At 43.3% G+C, this 27,103-nt stretch overlaps 1 protein-coding gene across 13 annotated transcripts in view; it reads right to left on the reverse strand.

Moving 5' to 3' along the window:
* The window catches only part of EPRS1 (glutamyl-prolyl-tRNA synthetase 1), a 1,752,234-nt gene that overhangs the window by 1,443,524 nt on the left and 281,607 nt on the right, over positions 1-27,103 (reverse strand). For all 13 annotated transcript variants that reach the window (XM_044061601.1, XM_044061548.1, XM_044061611.1 and 10 more), the window contains 2 exons: positions 13,052-13,191; positions 12,463-12,504 (listed from right to left, as the gene is read on the reverse strand). In XM_044061601.1, the coding sequence (XP_043917536.1) occupies positions 12,463-12,504; positions 13,052-13,191 (182 nt within the window). The remainder of the gene's footprint in view (positions 1-12,462; positions 12,505-13,051; positions 13,192-27,103) is intronic.

Genomic DNA, 27,103 nt, shown 5'->3' on the forward strand with positions numbered 1-27,103 from the left:
TAGGTGTAAAGGCTTCACCACAGATGCAACTAATGCCTCTGAAAGTAGCAAAAGCAAACACCAAGTGTAGATTTCAACCCTCTACCAACTGACAGTCTCAGAATTTTTCAAGGAAAATAAAAAATTCTCCATGGGTGTGTGGTGACAGGAAAATAGCACCGGCATGCACCTACATACTTTTCACCCCAAATGGATGCCAAGAATCATCTTCCCTTTCCAACCCTTATGATGTCAGAACTCAATGGATGCATACCTCTCAACTTGTTATAGCTAGAAATCTGGATAAAGCCACAAAAAATGGGGGATAAAGTCCCAAAAATAGAGACACTTTTAAAATATTGCTCTTACAAATTTAGAAAGTTGATAGAATAACCGGTTTTGCATTAGTATGAATTTTCTGAAAGATATCAAGTCTGAAAAACCACGTCTGCCATTTTCTAGCTCCAGTCCTCAGTGCTTTGCCAATGACTTGCCAGAAAGCTACAATTTTATGAGAAATGGACCAAAAATAGGAGTCACAAATCTGGACAGTTGAGAGCTACGACTGGATGATGAGCAGGAATTAGGAGGAACTAAAGACAACCACATCCTCAGTGGACTTGAGCTGGAGGCAGAAATCAGAGAGGTTTAGTCTTCATATCCCATTCACATTCTGTCTCGCCTGCTCAAGGCAGGAATCCTTCACAGGACCCCATACCCACCCCTTCTCTATTTTGAAAGGCTACTCAGCTGAAACAAGTACCAGATGATAAGACCTTCATTTACTTTCTCACACTTCATTCACCTGGAAGAAGGGCTGAAGCATGCATCAGCAAAAAAGGTACCGCATTCCAGTCCAAAAACAGGGGAAGGTGATGTGATGGTCTGCAATAGTGGTGTGGAGACAACACAAGTATTTAGCTCTGTCTTTTAAACATACATGTAAGCAATTTTCACTGACAACATGTAAATGAGAACTGAACTACATAAGCAGCTAACTGTAAACCAAGAAAAATAGCTGCTACATAACGCAAGCAAGAGATCAAATCAAGGGGGAAGAGAGATTTCATCTGTAAAAGGGGGCCCTGTAGAAAGGTGAGAGAGAAGGGAAAGTAAACCCACTGCTACTAATTTAACTGAAAGTAAACTTAATAACTTTGACATTAAATTATCTAAATGCAGGAAGCTGCAATTAGAAAATGCATATCTTAAGGAATGCATCAAACAAAATATTATTCCAAAAAGGTTGCGCTTTTGGCGGTAATCGACTGGGCTAATTAATAATTCACCTTTCCACTTAGAATTAATGCAACTGTTTGATAGAAGTGGAAAAGAGTTACTTAATATTATGATAAAATACAATGAAGTAGATATTGATGGGTTAATGAATAGGGACATCAGAGAAGATTTGTCATTTGAAAATACCAAATATGAAATGTTGCGCATTTATAATAGTATTGACCAGCATATTTTAAAACTCAAAACTGGCAAAATGCAGAAACTGGAAAGAGATTTCAATCAATATGCAAATGGGTTAGCATACCCAAAGCCCCCTGGAAATCAAAGAAGATACAGATATAATAACAATAATGGCAGTAACAACATTGACCATAATACAGTAAGAGAAACTGTTCAGCAAGCCAATTCCTTATATCAAGTTCCCTGAACTCACAAGATCTGAAAGATTAAGGAATAAAAACTCTAAGTTCCATAATGAAGCCGCAGGGGTTTCAAGGGGCCAGGCCAAAGAACAAACAATGGAAGACTTAAATCATGTATTTATTGGTACTGATGATTTGTGTGTTTTACTCAACATTCAACAACCTGAAAATGTAATAAATGAAAAAGAAAAACATGTTGTAGTGAACACAAAGGGAGATTTTAAGGTTTTTAACTTCCCTGAATTTTGTGTGGATGAAGAAGTAGCAAATGTTTTATCTAAGGGAACTACCTTTGTTCCAACTAACTCTCTTAATTTCACTAACACTATGATTGACATTAAAATATTTTTAAGGAAAATTAATTTTAGTTAATCAAGATGCTATTTATAATGTGAATACTAGGTTCAACATTAGCAGCATATATAACCCCCTTACACCCAAAATTAATGTTGTATGAAAAGATGTGTGAACAAGAATTAAAGCGTTTAGATACACTTAACACAATAAAAAAAATGCACACACAATTTGAGTGAAAATGAGCTAAATGTTTTGAAAAAATTAAGAAAAGAGTAAGAATCATGAAACCAGATAAGGGGGTGGAGCAGTTATGTGCAAAGACATGTATAAAGATAAATTATATGAGACATTAAACAGATACGCATGCTGAAGTGTCATTAAATGAGCTGAATGTTGCTTATCGAAAACTTTATGGGCAAATTAATGACATTTTTTAGAAAAACTTCTCACCCTAGACTTATACAACTATCTTAACACCCAGAAACCCAATTTTTTGGCACCCCCAAACTTCATAACAATATAGATAACCCCCCATGAGACCATTAGTTGATGGCAGGGACTCTATTACTTTGGCATGTGCGAAATACATAGATTATGAATTAAAAAGGTCCTGGAGAAAGAAGAACAGATTTGTAAAGACTCCTGGACCTTTTGAGAGCACATGAATAATGTTGAGTTTGACCACAATGACATTCTAGTTACCACAGATGTATGTGATTTATATACAGTGATTCCACAAACTATAGGGCTAGAATGGGTTAATGAGATGCTCATATACCACCATATGACACATGACTTAGTGAACTTAATCACAGAATTATTAGAAACAATAGTAAGCAACAACTTCATAAATTTTAACAAAATACTTTTTGCAGAAAAAAGGCATCGCTAAGGGGTCACCATGTGGGGGTGCCTATGCTAATTTAGTTATGGCTTTTTGGGACAGGAATTATGCATTCAATAAGTGTTTATCAAATCATACCATAGATTTCAAGATGATATTAGTACCATCTGGAGTGGCACAGCAGATAATTTGAATAAATTTTTAACATATATTAATACAACTACTGATTTTTTAAAATTCACATGGGACATCAATGTTGAAAATATGAATTACCCAGATGTGCTTTTTATGAAAAACAATGTCAATAAAATGTATACAGCCGTGATTTACAGGAAGGAATCCTATTCAAACTGTTTCCTACACTACAGCAGTTGCCATCCGGAGCATTAGAAAAAGTCTGTTATTAAAGGTCAATTAGTAAGAGCAGCCCGGATGGTCACGGAGTTTGATCACTTCCAAGAGGAATGTGCTTTTTTACGTGACATGTTTCTCAATAGAAGTTATCCAGGAATGCTAGTTGAAACTCTCATACAAGAAGTTACCATCAAAAGACAGAATGGACACTTTAAACCCATTCTTAGTAGATCAAGGGTGGCACATAATGGTGGTATTCCATCTAATATCATTAATAGTGGTTCTAACAATGATAATATTAGTGACACAGTAAGAGAAACTATATTTTCTAAAGCACTTGTCCTACTATTCTCTCAAGAACATAATATGGTTAGAGATATTATAACGGACAATTGGAACACTGTTATGGAAGATTCCTACTGTAGAAACCACATTAGTGAAAAACCTAAAATTGTTTACAGAAAAGGTAGAAGTTTTAAGGATATTTTAAAACATAGGAATAGTTCACCTAGGAATGACATGATAGGTATGACTAAATGTGGAGCTCATTTGTGCCACAAAATAAAAACAGGGGAAGTGTTTTATGTAAGGAAAAGGAAACATTACTTACATGGCAAGTATAACTGCAAATCTAAAGCTGTAGTATACCTAGCCACATGTAATTCATGCCCAATATTCTATATAGGGAAAACAGAAAGACAGTTTGTCCAAAGAATATATGAGCATGAATATGCCATTAAGAAAAATAAGCCTAATAATACACTAGCGAAGCATATTAGTGAATACAAAGATCACCAGTTCTCCTTCATGGTAATCGACCATGTAGACACAGGACAGGAGACCTTGGGACTTGTATGTAGAATTAAAATGGCAAATAAATCCACAAGCTGATATGTGGCCTGGTATAAATGAATGCTGCACAAATCACCCCCCATACTGAAATTAAAGGCATTACACAAAGGAATAAAATTATATGATGTAGTGACATCATAATATTTTGCTTTGACAATTTTGGACCTCTTTCATGCCATTATTTATCTTTTTGTCATCCTTTTATTGTATTTTCATTGCATTTCATATAATGTACTAACATATTCTTTTAATATTTTAAATATATTTCCTCCTAATGCCTGGCATTCATACTTACTAAGCATTTCATAATATCATATTCATTAACATCTTATATATATTTAACATCATAGTTGTCATGATTCAATGAAGGCATATATAATTGTTTACATATTTTGTATAAATTTTATTAAGGTTATTAATAATACAATATTCAATTTATGAGTTTTAACAGATTTAACATATATAACATGCATACCTTTCAATATCTTATAATACATATATACACTTTTTTATAATTATCATTTAACATTGTATACTTTTTTTTGTCCCTTGAATATATGTTCATTCATGGTTTTAGCCAACCAGTACATTATGCATTCATATAAGTGATTATTGCATTCAGTTATTTGACTTCATATATTTTTATGTATTTTTTTTCTTTGTTTTATGTTTTTTAAGGAAGTTGATTGAATTAAATGTGAGCAGGTGTTTTTAATTTAGCATTAATTGAAATTAGTAATGGTATAAAAGGAAGTGATGTCAGTGTTTTGTAACGGTCTGAAGTTTAACAGGAGTTAAACGAAAAGCTCTTCACATTTGTTGTTTTTTTGGTGCATTAAAGTTCCGTTTTGTAACACAATCTGCATTTGCGTCCTTCAGCTTGGTGGCTCCTGGTTTTGCTGGTTTGTTGTGCCAGTAGTGGTTTGCAAGTTATTGTTCGTCAGTTGAGAGCTATGACTGGATGATTTTATTTTTATTTAATAAGAAGTTATGTACTCACCATAACGTTCCATCTGAGTAGGTAAACTTCATTTGTCTGCAACCTGTGGGATTCGGATCCGAGCTGGCAACTTTACAAAGCTTAGATCCGAGCTCCTAGCTCCTCCCCTTACCCATAATCCCCTGCCAACCCCGACTGACCTCAGATCAAGTTTGCCTGCAAGCACTATAGTGGATAACTAACTACGTTATCAGAATTGGTATATCACTACATGACATGAAACACATCTGAAGGTCAGGGGGATGGAGGGGGGGAACGGTTGCAGACAAATGAAGTTTACCTACTCAGATGGAACGTTATGGTGAGTACATAACTTCTTAATCTGAAGCAGTTAACTTAATTTGGTCTGCAACCTGTGGGCAGAGTCCCCAGCTACCTAAACCTTGGGCGGCCTTCATGGAAGGATATTCCAGAGCACTGCGGAGCCAAACAAAGTTCTCCCTCTAGAGGTAATGTCCAATTTATAATGATTGATGAAGGTATGAGATGAGGCCCAAGTGGCTGCTGAACAGATATCATCCAAGGAAACCCTGGATTTAAAGGCGGCAGATGTAGCCATAGCCCTAGTTGAATGGGCACGAACTCCTTGAGGTGCGGGCCTGCCGGAATTTTGATACTCTGTAATGATATGTAGTCTGTACTCCCCTATGTTCTGGTAGTTAGGAAAGAAGACCGGCAAATTGATAGATTGGTTAATATTAGATTCAGAAACTACCTTCGGGAGGAAGGAGGGATTGGTCCTGAGGTAAACCCTATCCTTGCGAAAGGCTAGGTATGGGGGGTTCACAGAAAGAGCTTGCAATTCAGATACTCTCCTGGCTGAAGTAATAGTCACAAGAAAGGCTGTTTTCCAAGACAAATATTTGAGGTCTACTGAAGACGCGGGTTCGAAGGGAGGGGCTGTCCGGGCTTGCAATACCAAGGTCAAATCCCATGGAGGTACCGCTTCCTTTATTGGGGGTCTAAGAAGAAAGGTGCCCTTTAGGAACGTTTTGCACAATTTTGTAGTAATCAAAGGACCCATTTCAGTACCTACGGGGTAATGAGAGAGAGCTGCTAACTGAACCTTAACCGTAGAAGTGCTAGCTCCACCATTAAAAAGACCTGAAAGAAAGTCCAGCACTGCAGGCAAGGGGGCTGTAAAAGGGTCCAAATTATGGCGTTCTGCCCAGATAGAGAAACGCTTCCATTTACTACCATAGACCTGCCTAGTAGAGGGCTTGTGCGCTGCTACTAGGATAGTTTTAACTGGAGAAGAGATACCAGGAGTCCTAGCTACAAGTGGAACTGGAGCAGCCAAGCCGCTAGCTTGAGGCTGGCCAGGTCGGGAAGTGCGAGCCCCTGGGGGTGGGAGATTAGATCCGGAAGGGGATCTAGAATCCAGGGTGGATTCACTCGATGAGACCAAAGGTAAGGGAACCAAGCTTGGCGAGGCCAGAATGGGGCAATGAGGATCATCCTGCTCCCCAACCGACTGGCTTTCTGAAGAAGTTTCAGCATGAGGGGAAGAGGAGGGTAGGCATAGAGAAGACCGGGTGCCCAAGCATGCACCAAGGCGTCCCTCGGGGCTTCCCCGGCAGGGGGATTGAGAGCGAAGTAATTGTTGCATTTCATGTTTGAGGGAGATGCGAAAAGATCGCAACAGGGCTGCCCCCAAACGGCAAAAATTCGACTCGCTGCTCGAGGATTGAGGGACCACTCTTAAGGTGAAAGGATGGTGCGACTCAGTCTGTCCGCCAGGATGTTGGTCCATCCCGGAATGTGCATTGCAATGAGAAAGAGGTTGGTGGAGACTGCCCATTCCCACACTCTCATGGCTTCTCGACAGAGTGGGTAAGACCTGGTTCCCCCTTGTTTGTTGACATACCATACCACAGACATACTGTCTGTCTGGATTGCAATTGTTCCTACAAGCAGAAGGCTCTGAAGTGCTTGCAAAGACAACAGCACTGCCCTCATGTCTAGAACATTTATGTGCAATAAGGTCTCTGAATCGTTCCACGTGCTTTGGACTGTCCTGCTCGAATAATGCCCCCCCACCCACCCAAGACGAGAGGCGTCCGTGGTCACCGTGGCGAGAGGGGGGGGCGTGGCAAAGGGGCGTCCCGCCTGGGGGGTCCGGCGATTGAAGCCACCAAACGAGAGCCCTCTTGCAGGCCCTGCTGAGAGAAATGGGGTGACTCAAGGGGTATTGATGAAGGGACCATTGGACGTGGAGAGTCCACTATAAAATCCTTATGTTCAGACGCACCATGGGAAGAAGGTTTAGAGCGGCTGCCATGGACCCCACGGCCCTCAAAACCAATCCCGCCGGAGGTTTTGAAGATTGAAAGATGGCCCGCACATGTGCCCTCAAAGTGTGCAACCGGTCAGGAGTTAAGAAGACTAGTTGCCTGTTGGTGTCCAGTCTGGCCCCGATAAAATCTATCACCCGAGTCAGGGTGAGAGAGGACTTGTCCGAGTTTATAGTGATCCCTAGTTGCGGAGCAAGGTTGAGAAAGTAGTCCCTGGCTATGCATAGTAGATGCCTTGTCGGGGCGGTGAGGAGCCAGTCGTCCAGGTATGGGAAGACCTGCATTCCCTGGAGTCTCAGGTGGGCCACTATCACTGCTAGTACCTTGGTGAACACCCTGGGGGCTGAGGTGAGACCAAAGGGGAGGAACCCTGAATTGATAATGACTGGCTCCCAGCCGGAAGCGGAGAAACCTCCTGGACCGTTCGTCCATCAATATGTGGTAGTACGCGTCCTTGAGGTCTACGGAGCACATCCAGTCGTTCTCCCGCAAGAGGGGGAGAACAGATTGAAGAGTGACCATCCGGAAATTTTCTTTGGTTACTGACAGATTTAGTAGGGAAAGATCGAGGATGGGCCTTAGGTCCCCCGTCTTTTTTGGCACCAAAAAGAACCTGGAGTAACCCGATCCGGACTGGCCTGGGGGGATGTGCTGGATGGCTCCTTTTTCTAAAAGCAGCCGAATTTCCGCAGCTGCTGCCTCCCTCTGATTGGGTGGAACATCGGGGAGGTGTCCGGGGGTGTCGGGAATGTAGGAAAAGGGAATTCTGTATCCTCTGGATATGATACGAAGCACCCAGCGGTCTGTTGTAATGGACTCCCAAGCTGCCAGGTGCTTCGAGAAACACCCCCCCCGACTGCCTCCAGAGTGGAGCTGTCGGGTAACCCCTCAGGGTTGCTGCGTGGGCCGATCAGAAAAGGCTTCTCTGGACCCAAAGTTCTTCGGGCCCCCTCTGCCTCTAGGGCAGCATCCACCCTGTCCTCATCTGCCGCGGAAGGACTGGGAGTCTGGAGCGGACTGGGATTGTTGCGACTTTCGGAACCACATCTTCTGTCCCTTTTGGTTCTTGGAGAAGGACCTCTCTGGGGAGCAGAGAAGCAGACTCTGATGGCAGACAACGTCTTCCCGTCCTTTTCGCTCTGGACCAAAGTCTCGCGAACTGTCTTGCCAAATAGGGCAGAACCATCGAAGGGGGCATTCGCAAAGGACGCCTTGAAGGGTTCCGCGAAATCACAATGTCGGAGCCAGGCCTGGCGCCTCATAACTAGGCCTGCTCCGCTGGCTCTAGCGGCTCCCTCTGTAGCATGGGATAAAAGCCGCATAGAGGTGTTGGATATAGACCTAAGAGTGGCCATGCGAGTGGAGTACAACTGTTTGTCCTCCCCCGACATGGACTCTGGAGGCGATGCAGCGTACTCTTTGATAAGGTCTCGCTGCAGTCGAATCACATGTGCCATGTAGTTCAGGGACCTTACCGTGAAGGTCACTGAACTAAAGACCCGCTTCCCGAGACGGTCCATCAAGCGAGACTCCTTGCTCGGGGGATGGACCGAGGGACTCTCTTGGGCTAACTCCCTCTTGGTGGCTGCTGCCACCAACATGGCATCTACGGGGGGTCCCTTGCTCCAATGGGATTTCTCTGCCGGGGGGCTCAGGATCCTGTCAGGACGTTTGGGGACTGGCTCCACAGTGTCCGGCTCCTTCCACGCCCTAGTGGTGATAAGGTCCACTAAGGGGTCGGCCGGAGGGGACACCTAAGAGGTAGATGGGCCTGCTTCGAACGCCTCCAGGAACACGGATTCGTCCGAGGAAGCCTTGGGGGCAGACCACCCCTCTCTTATCCTAAGCATTTCCATGATGTCTCCAAAGGAGACATCCTCGGGGGGTGACCTTGGGGAGCCTTCCCCCTCATCCAAATCAGTGTCTTCTGTCAAGGACTCTGGGGAGTCCACGTGCCTCCTTTTACACTTCCGCTTGTGAGGAACATCCTCGGGGGGACTGTCCGAGGATGACTCACCAGCAACGTCTTGTTCCAGGGGAACAACCTGAGATGTCAAAGCAGGCCGTCTCTGTGGCAGGGTGACGGAAGCCCTACCCAAACGAGAGGGAGTGTGGGATGGAGCCGTAGCAGGGAGCGGGGGCCTGGATGCACTCAACAGAGCCCTCTCCACCACATCGAATGCCGAGGGCGAGCCACTCTCTCTGGGATCCGAGAGCCGACCCTCACTCGGTTCCGATGGATGGATCGGAGCTGGCGCCGAGACCATCAGATCCGAAGGGCCAGTGTGTTCCGACCTGGACGGAGCCGAAGCTCAGAGCACGGCTCCGGGAGCTCGGATCCGACAAGGACGGATCCGGTAAACTCGAAGGAAGAGTCGCAGCCAAAGTACCAGATACAGTCGGTGCCGACCCACCCCCAGCTCCAACGCTGCTCAGCTCCGAGCGCTCCGAACCCGGGAAGCGGGTTGGAGAAGGAGCTATCAGGGCAAAGAAGGGTGTTGAGCCCCCCCCCCCCGGAGGGGGGGGGGAGGCAGGAGCACTCCCATCTGCATTTGGGCCTGGATGAACCTTCGCATCACCCAGTCCAAATCAGCTTCAGAAAGGCTACGTGTTGATCTCAACGAGGCCACCGAGGCTGGCCGGGAGTGCCGCCTCGATGACCCCGACGAAGATCAGGTCTCCTCCTCGGCTCCCGGTGAGAAGCATGGAGACCGGAGCCGAGAAGGAGGAGACCTGGAAGCCGTGGAGGGAGAAGCCTGCTAAGCCGGGGGGGGGGGGGTGAAGCAGAGGCCTCGGCCCGCCGCTTGTGGTGCTTCTCCCTCCTTTTTTCTTTCCTGGCCTCCCTCTCCTCCGGCACAGAAGTGGGAGATTGAGTCCCGGCCGGGGGGGGAGAGGCAGGAGTGGCCGCCACAGAAGCCTGGAAGGAGGCCACAGAAGCACCGGAGGCCGAAGCCGAATCCGGAGGCAAGAGTCCCGCTAGGATCAGCTTCGACCTCCGGTCCTTCAGTGCCCTGGGGTTGAACGCCGCGCAGATAGAACACCCAGAGGAGAGGTGTTCAACCCCAAGGCACCGGACACACCAAGTGTGGCCATCCGCTGGGGAGAGCTTATGGCCACACTCGGTGCACTTAGAAAATATTGGTTTTGGGGCCTCAGACATATTAGCTAAAGAAAACTTACTCAGTAGGCCCCAACACACTAAACACATACACACACAGACTACGACCAGCGAGGGATGGGGAGGAAAATTTGACTAGAAAAATTTAAAGAGGTTCTATAAAGTAAGGTTATAAGAAGGAAAACCTAACCAACACAACACAATCACACAAGTTTAAGGAGAAAAATTTAAGATACAAGGACTTATCTGACCAAAAGACCAGGAGCTCGCAATCTAGCTGCTGTTCAGAAGCGCGGCAAACTAGATCTGAGGTCAGTCAGGGTTGGCAGGGGATTATGGGTAAGAGGAGGAGCTAGGAGCTCGGATCTAAGCTTTGTAAAGTTGCCGGCTCAGATCCGAATCACACAGGTTGCAGACCAAATGAAGTTAACTACTTCAGATCATTTGTTAACTGGGAAAGTCCAACTTGGAACAAAGCCAATTTTCAGCGGAGGCCCGGGGAGAAACGCTCCAGATGCATGTCTTTGTAACGATGATGAGCAGGAATTAGGAGGAACTAAAGACAACCACATCCTCAGTGGACTTGAGCTGGAGGCAGAAATCAAGAGAGGTTTAGTCTTCATATCCCATTCACATTCTGCCTCTCCTGCTCAAGCCAGGAATCCTTCACAGGACCCCATATCCGCCTTCCCTATTTTGAAAGGCTACTCAGCTGCGACAAGTACCAGATAAGACCTTAATTTACTTTCTCACACTTCATTCACCTGGAAGAAGGGCTGAATCATACATCAGCAAAAAGGGCACCACATTCCAGTCCAAAAACAGGAGAAGCAATGCCTGTGATGGTCTGCAATAGTGGTGTGGAGACAACACAATTATTTAGCTCTATGTCTTTTAAACATACATGTAAGTAATTTTCACTGACAGCATGTAAACAAGAGAAGTGAACTACATAAGCAGCTAACTGTAAACCAAGAAAACAAGAGAAGTGAACTACATAAACAGCTAACTGTAAGCCAAGAAAAATACCTGCTACATAATGCAAGCAAGGGATCAAATCAAGGGGGAAGAGATTTCATCTGTAAAAGGGGCCCTGTAGAAAGGTGAGAGAGAAGGGAAAGCAAACCCACTGCAGAACACTCTTCAGAGCAAGATCGCTGCCCTAGGAGATAATGGGCATACATGCAAAAGGAAAAACTGCCTATGACAGATTTAGACAGGAATTAATGGCCACTGTTCTGGACAGACACAGTAAAGTAAGTAAAAGCCTGCAGTACACAGAAGACAAATGAAGACTGCTGAAAGTTCAAGACCAAAGACAAGACACTGATGGAACAGATATTACTAAAGATTCAACACTTTAAACAGGAAAAAATGCTCTAAAAACAAAAAGGTCACTTTTTTTTTAATTAAAATGGAGAACTGATCCCTCAGGTACTAAATCAGGAACACTTTTTCTCCTAAAGTGTTCATTTCAGGACTGGTTTTACACTACAACAGTATAAAAACAGCCCTGAAATTAAAATCTGTTAGTAATTAGTATTAAAGGTAGACTTAAGATCACATTGCATTTGTTTCTTTAAAAATGAAATTAGTCAAGAGCATGCGATACTGAACAGCTTCTAGTCTTCTTGGAACCAACCATTAGTATTTTTTTCGGACTGAATCAAACATTCTGGCTCTTAATTCATCTGCTGGAGCTATCTATTTTCTGGCCAATGAAAGGTCACCGCCAGTATAAAATTAACATTTCTTCTGTTCCTCTTCCTTTAGTTATGTATTATCATGGATTTGTGGCAACAGCCATCATCAGCAAGCTCTTCACTGCATCTCTCAATGCAGACTTCCCGACTCAAGGGTTCATATAAACCATGCAAACTGCAGGTACTCCCAAAGAGAAACTGATCGTGCTCCATTTCAACTTTGCAGAACACAGTTCCAAGGAAACAACTACAGTTAACTACGCTATTCCAAGGCCGAAAAACGTAGTAACTGTGAACCAGTGTTTCAAACTTCCATGAAGCAAATAGTAAAGTAATGCTGCTCTGAGCCATTTTACTCACCTGGTTGGCAGAAGAGTTTTCTGATGCTTTTGTTGGAACAGGCTGAAAAGAAGATAAAAGAGCTATTAACAATGCAAGAAAGGGGAAGACATTTCAATTCCTTAAGTATAAAGCATATTTGTCCTATCAGCATCAACACAGGTGTGAGAAAACATGGCATAAAAGAACAAAATATGCCACAAACAGTGAGGCAGGCTGGTGAACAGTCCAATAGGGCAGATTCAAAACTGCTAGTAAAGATATTTGTGAGGTTCTAATGTCCAGCAACAGTATAAACATAAAAGGATAAAAACGCACCTAAAACAATGGTATGAAACCTGCAGCTGTATCAGTTTATCACTAAGCATAAAAAGGCTCTTAATTCCAGTCTAGTTTCAAACGCGAATAAGGAATCAAAAAAAAAAAATCTACTTACAAGTAAGATTAAACAATGAGTAAAAGCACTAAGAGTCCTTCAGCAGTACTGCAATATTACACTCACTCTTCTATTATATGCATTAACCAGAAATGTGACTGCTGATTTTGGCCACTCTCTCATTCACTCCCACAAAAGTAAAAGTTAATGAAAGGAGACTGGCACTGTACATACCATGCTACTTGGTGATGCCGCCATTATCCACTTTGAACACAAAATCTGAAATGCTTTGTCTGCAGCAAGGAAATTATACCAGCGCCTAGTGTGGACTAGAGTCTTCTTCTCATTTAGAATCTTCTGCCACACAGTGCTCCCTGAAACAAAATGTATAAAACCTGGTCTTTATCTGTCAGCTACAAACATAACATTATTTCATCTATAAAGTGTCAGAAATACATAGTACATTTTATTTCAGTGTTAAGCTCTACAACTATAAGAACTAGACAGATGTCTTCTCATAACGTTAAGGACCTGGACAAAGGAACAACTCCTAATCCCTCTAGGTTGGTGAGGAAAATAGGCTACCCTCCTCTAAAGAGTGTCACAAGCATCCTTGCGGTTCTAACATATAAGAAGCTGACAATACAAATTAAATAGAATAGTATGAAGAGATGTTAAAACGGGACTAGCACAGTGGTCTGTATACCGGCTCATTTCTAAGAAAAGCAACGGACGATGCACAGAGTGGTTATTATGCCAGCTTATCCAAAAAACTGAGACCAATTATGTATTTATCTTTTAATCATTTATCATATTTATCATGCCTGCCACTCTGTTCTCTACCAGAAGCATAACAGTCCATGCAACAAGGACAGCAGATGCAAATATACTCTGAATGGTAAGAAAGGCTCTGTACTCCTTTCAGCACTGACACTCATTATACAGTATAACAAGTACTCTTTCAGACTGTAGCGCAAACACACAAGTTAAATGTACAGTGGTACACCAGGTGGTGTGCTTGTCGAGATTTATAACCACCAAAGCTGCCCTCATACCAAAATGGCTGTGACACTGAAGGCTAGGGATAGCTTGTAAGAGTATACCAACACATTTTAATAACCAGTGGAAACTATTTCTTCACCAAAATAACTAAAAGTACTGCAAATGAACCTAAACTGGTTACTGTCAACTGCTTACTATTGCAGTTTCCTATTATGCCCTCTAGCTGACTAGTGGCACAAGGAAACGTTTTAAGGAAAAGAGCTGTTTCACTGCAATGTTCTGGTGCAGGCAATAAGGCAGCAAAAGAATGTCATTAGTTTACGTGGAATAAAACAAGAGTGCACATGCGCCACTATAGTCTACAGTTTGCAAGGGTAAAGTCTAACCAAAAATCATACAAAAGTATAAAAAAATGCTTATTCAATTGAAGAACACAAAACTAGTCAACTTACAAAAACAAAGCACATGCATATTCAAAATAACTAGATATGAGTACTACACAGCTAAATTGTTTTCTTTCACCTGTAACAAGTTCTTGACTACAGAAGAAACATAAATATTAGACTTATACAAAAGTAGAAAAGATTAACCTGAAGATGCTACAGAACCGTTGTGTCAGCATAATCACAATAGAGAGCGATTCAGGTTAAAGTAACTGCTACAGTATGAATCACTGCAAGGAAACGGAGGCTTGTAATGGTCTCCAGAATGATTGCCTAGCAGCACTTCCCTAGGAAGCACTGCTGGTCAGAATTCCAAAGTTCATGTGGATGTGTGTGGGGATATATACATGTGTGTGTACACATATACATATATATGCCTGTGTATAAATGGGTCTAGTTCTAAAACTAAAAGCTCACTTACCAGGCTATCAAAAGACAAACACAAAAACCAGACTTTCAACAGACCAACACGAAAAAAAAACTCCAGAAGACCAACCGCTTGGAACACTGACATTTAACTACAGGTAAGTAACCACTTGGCCAACCCAGCAAACAAACTAAAACCGAAGCAAAGAAAACCCACACATATGAAGGGCTTCACCCCCCACCCCCACCCCACCCCCAACTAAATACATCAACTGCAAGACTGCACTACCACAGAGGTAAGGGGCAAATGTCAACATGCTGGCTAAGAGGTTACTTACCTGTAGTTAAATGTCGGTGTTCCGAGCGGTCTTCTGGGGTTTCGTTTTTTTTTGTCTCGGCCTTTTGAAAGTCTGGTAAGTGAGCTTGTTTTAGAAGGGAGCCTGTATAAATATGTGTGTGTGTATATATACATATATATATATATATATATATATATATATATATATATATATATATATACATACATATATATATATATTTTTTTTTTTTTTTAACACATACACACAGTGGATATAAACAGTTTACACACCCCTGTAAAAATGTCAGGTTTTTGTCATATAAAAAAATGCGACCACAATAAATCATTTCAAAACTTTTCCCAACTTTAATGTGACCTATAACCTGTAAAATTCAATTGAAAAACAAATCTGTTAGGGGGAAAAATATAAAAAATAAAAAACGTACAATAAGCTGGTTGCATACGGGTGCACACCCTTAAACTAATACTTTGTTGAAGTATCTATTGATTTAATTACAGCATTCAGTCTTCTTGAGTAGGAGTCTATCAGCATTGCACATCCTGACTTGGCAATATTTGCCCACTCTTCCTTGCAAAAGCACTCTAAATCTGTCAGACTGCGAGGGCATCTCTTGTGTACAGCCCTCTTCAGGTCACCCCACAGATTTTCTATTGGATTTAGGTCTGGGCTCTGGCTGGGCCATTCCAAAACTTTAATTTTCTTCTGGTGAAGCCATTATTTTGTTGATTTGGATGTAAGCTTGGAGTCACTGTCATGTTGAAAGGTGAAATTCTTCTTCATCTTCAGTTTTCTAGCAGAAGCCTAACAGTTTTAAGCCAAAAGTGAATGGTATTTGGGACTGTTCATAATTCCCTCCACTGTGACTAAAGTACAGTTGTGTACACTTATCATAAATGTAGAAGTTCGAGTGTATTCACTGTTGCAGTCATCACATTTGGGTTATCCCTGCCAGGGTAGCCCTCTGCCTACCCGAATACCAGAGGCATAGTATTTCTGCGTCAGTTACTTGTCGCTTCATCAGTCAGGTCGTCAGTAGTATAAAGTAAGGTAGCCCATGCCATTATATCAAGTTTTTCTTTCCCTAACCTGTCAGGAGCTGCCAAGTGGGAGCCAGGTTCTGGTGGAAGAACCCCACCAGTAGAAAGTTAAATGTACCTTGTAAGTAGAGAGAGAGAAGAAAGAAGAGGGGGGTGGAGGGAGGGAAATCAGGACTGCAACAGTGAATATACTTGAAAATCTACATTTATAGTAAGTGTACACAATGGTACTATGTTCTTCGTGTTTCACTGTTGCAGTCATCACATTTAGATCGATTCCCAAAGCTGAGGAAAAGGGTGGTGGCAGTCAAGGAGACTAGGGGCTAGCTAGGATGCTCTGCAAGACTGCAGTGGCAAAGCCTGCCCTGGATTTGGAGAAGATAGGCAGGTGGTAATGTTTGGTGAAAGTGTGAACAGATGTCCAGGTGACAGCCTCCAGGATGGCCCTGGTGGGGACTCCCCTGAGGAAAGCTGCAGAAGTGGAGGCTGCTCTGGTGGAATGAGTCCCGACCCCCTTAGGGGGAGGCTTTCCGTGTTGCTTGCAACAGAAATGGATGCAGTGTGCTATCCATTTGGAAATTGTTTGTTTGGAGATGTCTTTGCCCTCTGCCCCTGCAGGAAAGCTGACCAGCAATTGATCAGACTTTCTGAATGATTTAGTCCTGTCTAGATATAATATGAGCTGTGTACATCTAGAGTGTACAGGATCCTTTCTCCCTTGTTCTGTGGGTTAGGGAAAAAGGTGGGCAAATGAATGGATTGGTTGAGAGCCACACTGGACACCACTTTGGGTATGAAGAATGGGTTAGTCCTGAGGGAAACCCTGCCAGCATGGAAGATGATGAAGAGCTCCACAGCCATGAGTGCTTGTAGCTCGGAGACCCTTCTGGCTGAAGTGATGGCCAGAAGAAAAGCAGTCTTCCAGGAGAGAAATTTTAACTCTGAAGATGCTGGTTCGAAGGGGGGCAGGGTGAGCTTTTCCAACACAAAATTAAGATCCCAAGCTGGAGTAGGTGCTCCCTGGGTGGTTTCAAGTTGCTAGCCCCTCTTAGGAATTGTTTGATCACAGGGTGGGAGAAAAGGGGCTGCTCAGTGGGGAAATGAGCGGAGATGGCAGAGGCAAATATTTTAATAGAGGAAAGAGAGACCACTGCGTAGCAGGTCAGCTAAGTAATCCAGGATAAGAGGGAGGGCTGTGCCGTATCAGCTCCCTTGGCCTGAATCCAGGTGCAGAACCTTTTTCATTTGTCAGCATAAGACTTTCTAGTGCTAGGGCGTCTGGTCTCACGTATAACATTTAGGACCCGTTTACTGAGGTTTGCAGATTGATCAGTGGTTAGGGAATAAGCCAAGCTGCCAAACTGAGGGTCTGCAATTTAGGATGCATGAATTCTCCTTTCCTCTGGGTCAGGAGGGTTGGGTCTGAGTGAGATGCCTTGGAGGCAGTGGGGACAGGCTGCGCAGCAGTGGGTACCAGTGCTGGCTAGGCCAGTCTGGAGCAATAGGAATTGTCCTTGTTTTTTCCTCCCCTATTTTGAACGGTACCCTGGGGGTAAGAGGTAGTGGAGGAAAGGCATAGACTGATAGATTGACCCAGGGGAAGGACAGGGCATCCACTTCCCAAGCCATGCAGTGATGCTTCCTGGTGCAGAACTTGCTCAGCTGACAGTTGGTGTGGGAGGCAAAGAGGTCAACCTTCGGGGTGCCCCATTTCTGAGTTATTAGGATGAAGGTTCTTTTGTCTACCTGCCACTTGTGTGGGTCCAAGAGATTTCCGTTTAAGTGGTCTGCCAGAGAGTTTTGAGAACCTGGTAGGAATTGCGCTAACAGGTGGAGTTGCATGGCAGAGGCTATGGGCCAAAGGGTCGTGTCCATCCTGCATAGAGGGTAGGAGTGAGTTCCTCCCTGCTTGTTGATATACCACATCACACTGGTGTTGTCTGTTTTGATCAGGAGAGCCCCCGGGGAGTGAAGGGGCTTGAAAGCGGTCAATGCAAGCTGGACAGCTAACATCTCTTTTTGGCTGATGTGCAGATGGACTTGCTGTGGGCTCTACTGACCCTGTATGCACCTACCATCCAGGTGTGCACCCCAGGCATAAGTATGTTAAGTCTGTGATGAGGGTCTGGGCGGCAGGGGGGGTGGTGAGAAATGTAGTCCCTTGTTGTGTGCGCATGCTGCTGCCCACCAAAGAAAATTTTTTCCTGAGGCAAGGTATCATGAATATAAGAGTTTCCAGGTCTTGAGAGTGCTGACACCAAAGGCTTTTTATGTACCATTGAAGTTTCCTCATATGCAGTCTGGCATATGGAATGAGTAGAATGCAAGATGCCATGAACCCCAAAGCTTGCAGGATTTTCCTTGCAGATACTTGGGGGGGGGTCTGGTGGCTAGTTGAGAGAAGCAGGCTGTCGGGTAAGTGCTTTTTTGGTGTAAGAAATGCCATCTGGGATGCTGTGTCCAGGCTTGCTCCCAGGAATATAATCCTTTGGGTGGGTACTTGTTTGGATTTCTTTTCATTGATAGTGTACCCTAGGGAGGTCAGTAGGGACTTTACAAAGGCCAGGTGCTTGAGCAGCTTTTCCGGTCTGCTTTCCAGGCAGTCGTCCAAGTATGGGTAAATCTGGATATTCCTTTGTCTGCAAAAGGCAATGGCTGGAGCCCGACATTTTGTGAAAACACTGGGAGCAGTTGATAAGCCAAAGAAAGTGTAAAGATCCTGCCCTGAAACGCAGATATTTCCTGCATGATTCCCTGATAGGAATGTGGAGGTAGGCCTCTTAGTTCTAGGGTGGCTAGGCAAGCATCCTTGGACAGCATGGGTAGCAGCTGCTGGAGGGTGAGCATTTTGAATTTTGGTATCACCAGGAAGGTGTTTAGAATGGATAGATTGAGGATGGGGCGCCAGGTTCCCTCTTTTCTGGGTACCAAAAAAAGTCTGGAGTAGAAACCTTGGTCTTTCTGTTCGGCAGGAACGTACTCTATTGCCCTCAGAGAGCAGGGAAAGGATTTGCTTTTGTGCCTCTGCCCACTGGATCAGAGGTAGATATGGGAACCCTTTTGGAGTTGGAAGAGTGTGGAAAGAAAATTTGTATCCCTGGGACACTATGCTGAGGACCCAGTGATCGTTGGTAATGGTGGCCCAGGTGCTTGCGTGAAAGGAGAGTTTTCCTCCTACGGGTAAGTGAAGGTGGGCAGAGGGAGGTGGTGGGGGAGGAGAGTCATTGTGAGTTCTTACCATGAGGGGGTGGCTTAGAACTCCCTGTTTTTGAAGTGGAGGAATTCCACTGTTTTGATCTCTGCATTCCCTGTGGCTGCTGTCTGGGGGGGGGGGGGGGGCTGTTTCCACAGGGTCTGGGCTGAACTGATCTGGTGGGAGCAGAAAAGGACCAGTGCTTGGAGGGGCAATGCCTGCTGAACCTGGGTGACTGGAACTGTAAGAAATCCTTAACTGTCTGCATAGATTTAGCTTTTTCTTCCATCTTTTTTAAGACCTCCTCTGCCTTAGTGCCAAATAAGTTGTCGCTGTGCAAAGGTGCATCCAACAATTTAGATTTAACATGATCTGGCATGGACTGTTCCTTAAGCCATGCATGCCTTCTAAGGACAGAACCGGTGACTGCTGCCCTGCAAGACGCTTGTAGGGCATCAAAACCACAGTGCAAGGTGTGCTTAGTTACTTGACTTGCAGAATGCATTAACTCTTGTAACTCTTTAGATTCTGCACAAGCAGGAAAGGAAGACACTTTTTGTTCGAGTTCAATGGTATGTTGCTGAAATGTTGTCATATGGAACTGGCAATTTATTGCTCTGACAGCAAGAGTAGCAGAGGTGTATACTTTTTTACCCCATCTGTCTAGTGCTCGGGAATCCCTATCTGACAGGGTGGGATTCTTAGCAGAGGCTGCTTTAATTCCTTTAAGCCCTTGAGAATTTACCTCAGGGTCAGCAGTAGGATTTTTAAAAAGAAATTTATGCGAGTCAGGGACTCTAATACAGGTCAGGTTTTCTGGGTGCAGGAGGTAGGGTGTCAGGAGTCAGACTGGATTACAGGAAAACATCGTCCAGAACATCCAGGACTGGGGGAATGGCCAGGGGTCTGCACTGTGGAAGATCTAAGAATTCCCGGAGTCTCTTTTTAGACTTGAGGGTAGTCCTGACATTCCCATTGGAAATGCTCCCTTAAGGTATGAAGGATTTCCCAAAAGGAGAAGTCCTTGGGGGGGGGGGGGCTGAAGGAATGGAGTCCTCTGCATCAGAATCTTCATAAGCAGAGAGGGGTTGCATGTCTTCATATTCAGATGCATCAGAGTCATCAGACTCCTGTTCACACAAAACTACTGGGGACAGATCTATTTTTCTTTTGGAAGGGGTAGCTTGGCTTCCCCTGATCAGCATAAGGTCTTCATCCATTTTAAGGATTTGAGACACAGACAAGGAAGCAGGTGCCTGAGAGTGGGTCGTCAGTTTCTTAGGTGTGGTTCGTACCCTGGGCCTTAGAAACTCAGTAGTTTTTGAAAGAAATGTAGACGCGAAAAGAAGTCGGTGTCGAGAATCAGTAGTGCGAAGTACTTCCTCAGAAGCCGGTGCTTGCTCAGCGGCTCCGGACCCATCCAAGGGGGAGACAACCGCAGGATGCTTAGTCGAAGAAGAGTTTTGCGGCATACTGGACTCCGAAAGGGTCTTGGTAGTGGCCTGCGAATCCACAGAAGCAGGCATCAGGGGCTGCAAAAGCGCCTCACTGAGGACAGGAAAACTGACGACTAGCTTAACGGAAAAGTGGTCGGTAGATTTGGACCTGGGTGGTCTGTCTTTATCCTTACGTTTTTTCAGATCATCTGCTGTCGGATGGCTTACCGAAGCCATATCAGAATTCGAGGACTGTACGTGAAAATATCTACAATAACAGCCCAACGACATATAGTTCTGGCGTTGAACAAAGCACAACAGCGACAGCGGGGGGCGTCGTGGTCTGGGCCTAAGCAAGTGAAGCAGTAAGAATGAAAATCTCGGTGTGGCATTTGCTTTCCACAGGCAAGACAATTGTTAACTTTTTCCGACATCGGTTAGTGCAAGAAAAAAGGATCCCCAACGGGGTACTTAGCTTTAGTAGACTTCAGCTTCAATTTGGAAAACGAAACTCTGGTAGCGGCCGACCGACACTCGTGCGAACTGCTTCTGCTTCGAGCTCCGCGGCAAGAAAGACTGATGTAATGGCATTGGCTGCCTTACTTTATACTACTGACAACCTGACGTCAGCCATGAAGTGACAAGCAACTGATGCAGAAATACTAAGTCTCTGGTATTCAGGCTGGTCGAGGGCTACCCTGGCAGGGATAACCAAATGTGATGACTGCAACAGTGAAACGAAGAACATAGCCCCAGTTCCAGCTGAAAAAAAGCAACCCCAAAGCATGATACTGCCACCACCATGCTTCACCTTGGGGATGGTGTTATTTTGGTGATGCTAAGTGTTGCTTTTGCATCAAACGTACCTTTTGGAATTGTGGCCAAAAAGTTCAGCCTTGGTCTCATCAGACCACAACACATTTCCCATATGCTTTTGGGAGACCTGATGTAATGATCTGCAAATTTTAGCTGGGCCTGGATATTTTTCTGTGTAGGAAAAGGCTTCCATCTTGCAATCCTACCCCATAATCCAGACATATGGAGAATACAAGAGATTGTTGTCACATGTAGTACATAGCCAGTACTTGCCAGAAATTCCTGCAGCTCCTTCAGTGTTGCTGTAGGTCTCTTGGCAGCCTCCCTGACCATTTTTTGTCTCGTCTTTTCATCAATTTTTGAGGGACGTCGGGTTCTTTGCAACGTCACTGTTGTCCCATATTTTCTCCACTTTTTGATGACTGTCTTCACTGTGTTCCATGGTATATCCAATAATGTGGAAATTTTTTTGTACCCTTCTCCTGACTGATAATTTTCAACAATGAGATCCCTTTGATGCTTTGTAAGCTCTCTCCGAGCCATGGCTTTTGCTGCAGCAAGGAACTGAGTAAATGTCAGGAAAATCCTACTAGGGCAGCTAAACTTTATTTGCAGTTAATCAGAGTCTGTTTAATTGATGGCAGGTGTGTACCCAAGAAGATTGAATGCTGCAATTAAATCAAAAGGTGCTTCAACAAAGTATTACTTTAAGGGTGTGCACACTTAAGCAAACAGCTTATTGTACATTTTTTTTTATATTTTTCCCCTAACAGATCTGTTTGTTTTACAATTGAATTGTACAGGTTACAGGTCAGATTAAAGGTGCGAAAAGTTTTGAAATGTTTTATTGTGATCTCATTTTTTTATCTCACAAAAACCTGGCATTTTAACAGGGGTGTGTACAGTTTTTATATCCACTGTACATACACACATGCAGACACATATATAGAAATACACACACACACACACACACACACACACACACACACACACACACACACACACACATTTTTTTTAAATCACTGAAGTGGTCAAAGGCTGAAGAGTCAGTCAACCCTTTGGCACAGCATCTCTCAGGAAGACAACATTCTCCCAGAAAGAATCACCAAACAGAACTAGACAGGACAACGGAGAAAGAGGAAGTATAGTTGTGCAAGAACTTAACATAACAGTAGATGTCATTCTGATCAATGTTGCTGACGCCCCATCCAGGGTACCAAAATAGGTTGCATGTCCGACAAATGACCTTAGCTCGTAAGCACTGGATATAAAGATACAAGTCCAGTTCCTCAGACCATCTCAAAGCCAGAGGCCTGAAGACTACTGATAAAGGAAACTGGTGAGTTAGGAGAGGTGCAGCTTGAATTGGTAAAAACACACTCAGCCTCAGTAAGACAGCCCAGGCTAGAGCAGTGGGGGAAAAGAAAACTGAAGATGGAAGCAAATAGTAAGAGAAGACAGGATGAAGGGCAGGATGGAACACTAACAGTGATCATTAGGACATCTACTGTTATGCTAAGTTCTTACACAACTGTACTATGTCCTGAATGAAATCACTTTTGAAGTATCCCTGTTATATGGCTGATTCGCAGAGCTGAAGGATTATGGACGAGTGCCTGGCTATTAAGAATTATCCAGCAGTATAGACAGGACTGACCTAACAAAGGCTGTCCTGGACCTGAAAAGAAGCATCAGTTTTATAGTGTTTGACAAAGGTGTGTGCAGCTGCCTACAAGATGGACTTTGAGTCTGTCCCTTTATGAAAAGCTCTTGAATCAACTGCCCTAATGGAATGTGTTTTAGGGTACGAGGGTAAGGTCTTAACCTTGGTCTAAGTAGCAGAAAATAATCTTTTGAAATCCAGGCCGCAACAGTTTGTTTGGAGACTGTCCAACTTAGAGTCACAAGTGATACAAACATCTCATCAGTCTTTCTGAAGGACTTAGTTTTGTCCAGATTTATTTAGTCCAGGTAAAAATTTGAGCCGTCAGTGTATGTCTAGAGAACATAACATTCTTTTCACCCTGTTTCGGGGATTGGGAAAGAAGGTGGGAAGATAAACAGCTTAATTGAGAGACAGCTCATTCACTACTTTAGGCGCAAGGGATGGGTTAATCCTGAGTGTCATCCTGTCTGTGTGAAAAAGAGAACATCTACCAATTTAACAAAAATTCAAAGACAAAAAGGAAGTTTCCCCAAAGGGGACATTGATCTGGATAGATGAATGGAGCAAAGGTACAAACAACCAAACGACGAACAGTTCAACACATGCACGACCTATATTCCAGCTGGTGGCAAGATAGTCTGAGGAACCAAGCTCATATGGCAGTCTTTATACCCCTAATACATATTAGCCGAGGTCATGCATCAGATGTACAACCTAGGGAAAGGGAAAGCTTTGGTACCCCAGCAGGATGTCAGTGGTGATAACCTATATATCAGAAAACTACTGCAACAATGATTGCTTATGGAAAGGGTAGCTGGCTTGTAGTATCTAGAAAAGGTGTGAATGGTTGTCTATGTAGCTGTATCAAACATTTTTGTTTAGGCTTTCCTTCAGGAAGCCATTGTAGTAAATTCTACCTTGTAGCATGCACTATAATGTGATCAGGTAAGGTTTCTATGATGGTGGATTCAACAAAAGCCAGTACAGCCCACCGTTTGAACAGGGTTTAGAAACAGATCTTCCTTGGTTACCTGCTGTGAAAGATACAGAGAGTTGGTAAGTCTGCCTGAAATCCTTTGTCCTGAGTATAATGTTAGATTTCTTTGTATGTCCAAGTGGGGAAAAAACTGGAAGCTGAATGGCCCGAGTGCCACTTCCTTTGATATAAACAAAGGACTGGGTCTTAAGGGCTGCGCTGCCTTTATTGAAGACTATTTTAACTACCCTTGACATAAGGGCCTGCAATTCTGAGATCCTCATTGCTATAACAATGCCTATCACAAAACAAGACTTTCCAAGAAGAGAATATTCATAGGGCTGGAATCATCAGGTTCAAATAGAGCAAGGGTTAGTCTTTCTAAAACAAAATTCAAGTGTTAAGAAGAAAGTACCCCTTTCAAGAACTGTTAGAGAGTTCAGTTATTTGAGGTTGTTTTAAGTGCAAGAAAGAAACCACCAACGCATGCACCTTAACAGATATATAAATACACACTTCAAATAAGACAGACAGCTAAAAGAGTGCATTCTCAACCAAAGCCATCCTAGGATGAATGTCATCAGTTTTAGTACAAACACAAAAAAGTGGTCTACACTGACAGGTAAGATTTTATAAATAAGTTTTCTAGCTTCCTTAACAATTGTCAGAATCTTACAAGAGAAGGATTTTCAATGCATGACCAACATTCTCATCCGAACTGCAAGTCTGAGCTGTTGGTCGGATGCACCAGCGTCCCCTGTTGCAGTGACAGAAGGTTGCATACAATGGAGAAACCCTTTTAATTTCCTCTTTTTATTTGGATTAGCAGGGAAAACCAGGTGTTGTCTTAGCCCTGTCCTAACAGCCATCTTGGTTAACAGGGAAAACTATACTCCACCTTAACAGTGAACCTGCAAGACATTCTAAGAACTACAGACCAATACTCTGCCTTCAGACAATACATAATTATATAATGGAATTGATGCATTCAGATTTTACAGCCATCGAGAAAAAATCATGGTAATAGAATAAAAAGGTTATAAAAGAAAGTCATATGGGACAAAGATCATCTAATGTAAAGCCATAACGCAGCGTTGTAAAAAGGTTAAGACTAAGTAAGGCATGGCGAAATTACATAAGCATTTGACAGCATTCCACACTCATGGATAATGGAATGCTTACACAAAGCTACATTCCAAGATCAATTACATTGTAGTGACTATGAAACAGTGGCAAATCACTTTTACACCAAGTCATGACAAAGGGCAAATAACCATCCCAGAGATAAAAATTCAAAAGGAGGGTATTCCAAGGTGATTCCTTGACACTGCTGCTATTTTGTCATTAATACATTAGGCTATGGTTAGAGTTTTAACTCCCAGAAACCAATATCTCACCTACTTTTTTGTAGGTGATTTAAAATTGTACAGTTCATCAGATAAGGATATGAAAGCACAACTACAAGTGGTTAAAAACTTTCACAGGTGACCTACGAATGACATCTGGTCTTGATAAATGTGCAAAAGCACTATTTATAAAAGGAAAGATGAAGTACAAGGAAAACATCATCCAGGAACAGAAATGTAAGCTAAAGGAATTTGAGCATGACAGTGTATAAATATTTGGGAATACATGAATGAGCAGCAATAATACCTGAACAAATGAGAATAAAGCTCAGTAAGGAATACTTCAGAAGACTAAGGCTAATGCTGAAAGCTACCATGACATCCAGAATAAAGACCAACCTATAAATCAATTTGCTCTTCCTGTTTTAACTTGCAGCTTTGGTAAGACTGACTGGCCCCAAAAGTTATTGAACCACTCAAGACAAAAAAAAATGCTTTCAACTTATTAAATAAAAAAATATATAAATAAATAAGTATATACCACGATCGCTCGCTCTGATGGAGGTATGGGCCTCCTTGAAATTACTACATGTACAGATATGCAAGTATGGGGCTGCACATATATTTGCTGACCTTATCAGATCAGTGTGTCCATGCAAACACTTTCAAGCATAGATCCTAAATCTTCTTTGAGTTGGTTGCATACTTGCGAGCCATATGCATGTCTTCCCATTCTTTTCTTGTAAACTGCTTTTCCAGTCTCTCTTCCCAATCTTTTCTAAACTCCTCTGACTCTTACAGTTACCCTGCAGTATTTTATATGGCCTACTTATTATCCCTTTATCAGCCATTTCTGTTCTAGATTCAACTAAACTTTACCAGAGCAGGTCTTTCACTTAACCCCACCCCATCCCTTTCTCTTTGCCTGTACTCCGAGATTAAGCCCTGGTAGGGAAGGCAGTTTCTAGCACGCAAATCAAATGTCTTCTTGGCCTCATCCCACTCTAATACTTTCCAGCTTGAGTTATTTGCTCCTAATATCTCTGTTCCTTTGCCAGGTTTCTCCAGTAAATTCCAGCCCCCTTTTGCCTATTTTCGGTACCTCTACCTGCAGTCATCTTTAATGGCAAAAATTCCTTTCACCATTCTTGCATTGGCTTAGTTCTTAGAATATTTTTTACTTTATAAATATAACATTCTGTATGGATATTATTCTCCTCGATCTACATCCAAAATCCCACTCTGTATTTGTTGAACTTCTCCTTGCTTCAACATCATCCCTTTCCACTTTGAATTACAACCTTCTGCTTGTGTTATGTATGTGAGCCTCAAATGCACAGCTCTAAAATATCCCTTCAAATCAGATAAACATTGTTCTACTGGAAGGATCAAGTTATCCCCACTTAAATTCCCTCAATTCTCTACTGCCACTACTCCTCGGGTTGATAAAAGTATGCCTGACACAAATACAAAACTAAAGGTAGTGAAATCAAAGATATCATATACTATGGTGAAAAATTAGATAAGGAGGTTTCATTGACAAAGCTTTAAGTTCTGGCAATCGCTTGGCATAAGTAACTGCAACCAAGAACAGGATCTTCTAAGGCAGAAACTTCAATTCACTATGGTTGCAGGTTCAGCAAGTCTGCTAGTATGTTGGATCTGCCCAGGATATGCACTGCAAC

This window comes from Protopterus annectens, chromosome 1.part0, assembly GCF_019279795.1.
Source record: "Protopterus annectens isolate FY-2018-M chromosome 1.part0, PAN1.0, whole genome shotgun sequence".
Taxonomy (NCBI): Eukaryota; Metazoa; Chordata; order Ceratodontiformes; family Protopteridae; genus Protopterus; species Protopterus annectens.